We start from the raw sequence: 3,877 nt of genomic DNA on the forward strand, positions 1-3,877 counted from the left end.
CTGTGCGCTGGATGCTGCTGGCCCAGGGGTAATGCCGAGCCTCAGACAGGTGGGGCAGGATGTGCCAGTGGTACCCCAGGGGCGCGTGTCCCATCCTGCCCCAGGGCTGATGTGGGATGCCGTGGGGTTACCCATTAACTGCAGGAATTTCTGGGGAGGAGGTGAGTGGCGAGTGGAGGCGAGGGGCAACGCGGGGCTCCTTAGACTTTGCTCTTGGTGTGTGTATAAAGGGCCTCCGTGCCCTGCAGGCCACTTTGCTGCAGGGACGTGTGGACGTGGCATGTGGATGTGGTGCTGCCCTGAGTGCCTGGCCAGCCCCAGGTGAGCAGGGCCCTGGACAGGAGGGTCCCCTCCCCATGTCCCCTTGGCCCGGGCTGCCTGCCCTTGAAAGGGCTCGCTGGGTTGGCGTGGTGGAGCACTGGGTGATGGGATGGTCCCCCTTGGTGGTGCCAACCCACCATGGGGATTCTGGTGACCAGTGGTGGTCCACATGGCACAGCCATGGCTCCGCTGTGGTGACACATGGCCACCTCCGCTCAACCTCAGCAGGAGCAATGCTGCCTTACCGGAGGGAGAGCCCAGCCCTGCCCCGCTGCCCAGTGCGGGGTGGAATGGTGGTTCACGGGCCCCAGTTTGCCTACTGCCCCAGCCCCCAAGGTAGGTGCCCCCCACCCTCCTCCTCCTCTTCCTCATCCTGCTTGGCTCAGTTCTGCTCTGGCCAGACCCTGGCCCAGGCAGTGTCTGACTCCCATCCCCGGGGAGGCTCCCCAGAGCAGCTGGGGCTGTAACACTGTGTCCCCATCTCCCCAGCTCTGCACCGGCTGCCGGGTGCCCACGCCTGTCCCTTCACTGTCAGCGCGGTGCCCTGCCCTGACCACGGCTTCCCCTGCCCCGGCTCCCCGGGGCGCCTGCGCGAGGGCAGGGAGCGGTACGAGCTGGAGGCACTGCCCTGGCAGGGGACTCTGGTGGGCTTGGATGAGCTGCAGAAGCCAGGTGAGACCCAAGGCACAATGCCCCTGGGTTGGGGAACAGCCTGGAGATCTTGCCCACAGGGAGACTATGGGGTGCCAGGAGAGCCCAAGCTTTCTCCTTGGGACTGGCAGCACTACCTCCTGCTGCCCTGCCAGTCCTCATGCTGGCACCCCAGAGGGACCCCAGCATGGTGGTCTGCATGCCAGCACAGGAGACTTTTGGCTCCCCAGGGTGCTGTGGGCAGAGCTGAGGGGTGATGGGGACCATAAGCTCCAGGGCAGGAGGATGTGAAGAGGATCCAGGGAGTGGTGGCACATCCAGGGGCATGAGCCTCATCCCACCAGGGCACAGGAGGATGGCTTGGGGCTGCGGGAGCCCAGGGAGCCAGGGCTGTGCCACAGCTGGTGTTTAACGCTCTCTCTTGTCTTGTGCAGAACTGGGGTGCTGGGTCAGGGTCCAGTCCATCTGTGTCTCCCTTCTCAAGGTGCCTCTGATGTTTGCATTCCTGTACCTCTTTGTGTGCTCCTTGGATGTGCTCAGCTCTGCTTTCCAGCTGGCTGGAGGTAGGGTGACAGGGGACCCAGGTGGCTGGTGGCACCCAGCACCCTGGCACCCTGCTGCTTATGCTTTCTTGCAGGCAAAGTGGCCGGTGACATCTTCAAGGACAACGCCATCCTCTCCAACCCTGTGGCTGGGCTGGTGGTGGGCATCCTGGTGACCGTGCTGGTGCAGAGCTCCTCCACCTCCACCTCCATCATTGTCAGCATGGTCTCCTCAGGGCGTGAGTGCACCTGTGGGGCTGCCTTGGGACCCTGAGGCTGGGGAATGGGGTGGCTGGGCAGGGTGACCCTGAGCTGGGCCATGCGGGGCTAGCAGATCTCTCTGTCCCCAGTGCTGGAGGTGCGCTCTGCCATCCCCATCATTATGGGCTCCAACATTGGCACCTCTGTCACCAACACCATTGTGGCCCTCATGCAAGCTGGTGACCGCAGTGAGTTCAAACGGTGAGAGCAGATCAGGGCAGAGGGGACTGGGGGGGCTGGGGCTGCTCCTCAGGGGCCATCCCATGCCAATGGGCTCCTCTGGGCAGGGCCTTTGCTGGTGCCACAGTGCATGACTGCTTCAACTGGCTGTCAGTGCTGGTCCTCTTGCCGCTGGAGGTGGTGAGCGGGTACCTGCACCGTGTCACCCGCCTGGTCGTGGCCACCTTCAACATCCGTAGTGGGAAGGATGCCCCTGACCTACTGAAGATCATCACAGAGCCCTTCACCAAGCTCATCATCCAGGTCTCCTCAGCCTTGGTGTCCCCAGGCTGGCAGTGCTGTCACCATCCCAGCAAAGATGTCCCCAAGCCGGGGGTGCTGTCAGTCCCCAGGGGCTCTCTCCAACACGTGTGTTCTTGCAGCTGGACAAGTCGGTGATCACTGGGATTGCAACGGGGGACGAAAGCCTGCGCAACCGCAGCCTTATCCGTGTCTGGTGTGGCCCTGCTCTCCCACAGGTGAGGGGCTCGTGGCCCTGCTAGAGCCACCAAACAATCCCATGGAGGGTGGGTGGTGGACAGGGACTGGCCAAGGATGCCATGGAGCTGGCTGCAGCCCACGCTTCCCCTGCAGATGGCCGCTGTGGGGCTTGGTTCCCCCCCAAACTGCACATCCCCTGGCCACTGCAGCACTAAGGGCATTGAGATCCTTCACAACGTCACCAGGCAGAAGTGTGAGTGGGTGTGGGGGGCTTGGGCAGGGCTGGGGCAAAGGGCAAGGGGCTGGAGAAGGTGCAGGTGGGACTGGAGGGGCATGCAGGATGGAGGGGTGCTGGGCAGGGGAAAGAAGTCATGCTGTTGGGGCAGGGCTGGGAGATGTTGGGGCTGGGGTCCAGGTGTGGGGCTGTCTGAGGGGAAGGTTAATGAGCATGGCCAAGCTGGCTCCAGCCCCTCACCCAACCATGCTGTGTGGTAGGTGAGCACCTCTTCACCAACACACCACTGCCCGATCTGGCCGTGGGGCTGGTGCTGCTGGCTGGGTCCCTCCCTGTGCTCTGCACCTGCCTCATCCTCCTGGTCAAACTCCTCAACTCCCTGCTCAAGGGACAGGTGGCCAAAGCCATCCAGAAGGTCATCAACACTGGTGAGTGGCACAGGGACTGCCGTGGGGGGAGTGGGACCCTGCCTGCCCCATGACCACCCAGCCCCACCTGCCATCCTCAGACCCATCCCTGGCTGCCTCCAACCCCTGTCCCTGCCTGGACCCCCATGTCCCCTGCCTGCCTCCGATTCCCACTCTGCTTATGGCTGTCATGGCCTCCTGGTGTCCACATCCTCCTTCCTGAGCCATCCCAGCCCACAGTCTGACCCCATCCCAGAGCCTGGCTCCACAACCCCCTCCTAAGCACCATGCAGGAGCTCTGGGTTGCTCCCAGCTAATGTGTCCATGTCTGTGCTTGTGTCCATGCCCGTGCCCATGGCCATGCTGTGGCAGACCTCCCACACCCACTCAGCTGGCTCACTGGGTACTTCGCCATGGTGGTGGGTGCTGGTATGACCTTCGTGGTGCAGAGCAGCTCTGTCTTCACCTCGGCCATCACACCTCTGATTGGTGAGTCCTGGTCGCTTCCACAATGTCCTGTGGATCCTGGAGTGCTTGGGAAGGTGGGAGGAGCCATGCCTCCCTGGGAACAGCACTGGTGAGGAGCAATGGGATGGGATAGGATGGGTGCCTCTCCCACAGGCCTGGGTGTGATCAGCATAGAGCGTGCCTACCCACTGACCCTGGGCTCCAACATTGGCACCACCACCACTGCCATCCTGGCCGCCCTGGCCAGCCCTGGGGACAAGCTGGCCAGCTCCTTCCAGGTATGGGCAACCCCGGGCCACGGCTGGGCTAGTGGGGAGCACTGGGCTGGCCAA

At 63.4% G+C, this 3,877-nt stretch overlaps 1 protein-coding gene across 1 annotated transcript in view; it reads left to right on the plus strand.

Annotated features, from left to right (window-relative positions):
- Positions 1–548: 548 nt before the first annotated feature.
- Positions 549–3,877, plus strand: part of SLC34A1 (solute carrier family 34 (type II sodium/phosphate contransporter), member 1) — a 4,097-nt gene continuing 768 nt past the window's right edge. The window contains exons 1-10 of the mRNA XM_010002088.1: positions 549–657; positions 811–993; positions 1,407–1,535; positions 1,610–1,753; positions 1,865–1,976; positions 2,063–2,258; positions 2,378–2,473; positions 2,903–3,098; positions 3,450–3,566; positions 3,699–3,823. Coding sequence (XP_010000390.1) covers positions 555–657; positions 811–993; positions 1,407–1,535; positions 1,610–1,753; positions 1,865–1,976; positions 2,063–2,258; positions 2,378–2,473; positions 2,903–3,098; positions 3,450–3,566; positions 3,699–3,823 — 1,401 coding nt within the window. The 5' untranslated portion in view covers positions 549–554. The remainder of the gene's footprint in view (positions 658–810; positions 994–1,406; positions 1,536–1,609; positions 1,754–1,864; positions 1,977–2,062; positions 2,259–2,377; positions 2,474–2,902; positions 3,099–3,449; positions 3,567–3,698; positions 3,824–3,877) is intronic.

Source organism: Chaetura pelagica, unplaced genomic scaffold (genome assembly GCF_000747805.2).
Source record: "Chaetura pelagica isolate M959 unplaced genomic scaffold, ChaPel_1.0 scaffold356, whole genome shotgun sequence".
Lineage (NCBI taxonomy): Eukaryota > Metazoa > Chordata > Aves > Apodiformes > Apodidae > Chaetura > Chaetura pelagica.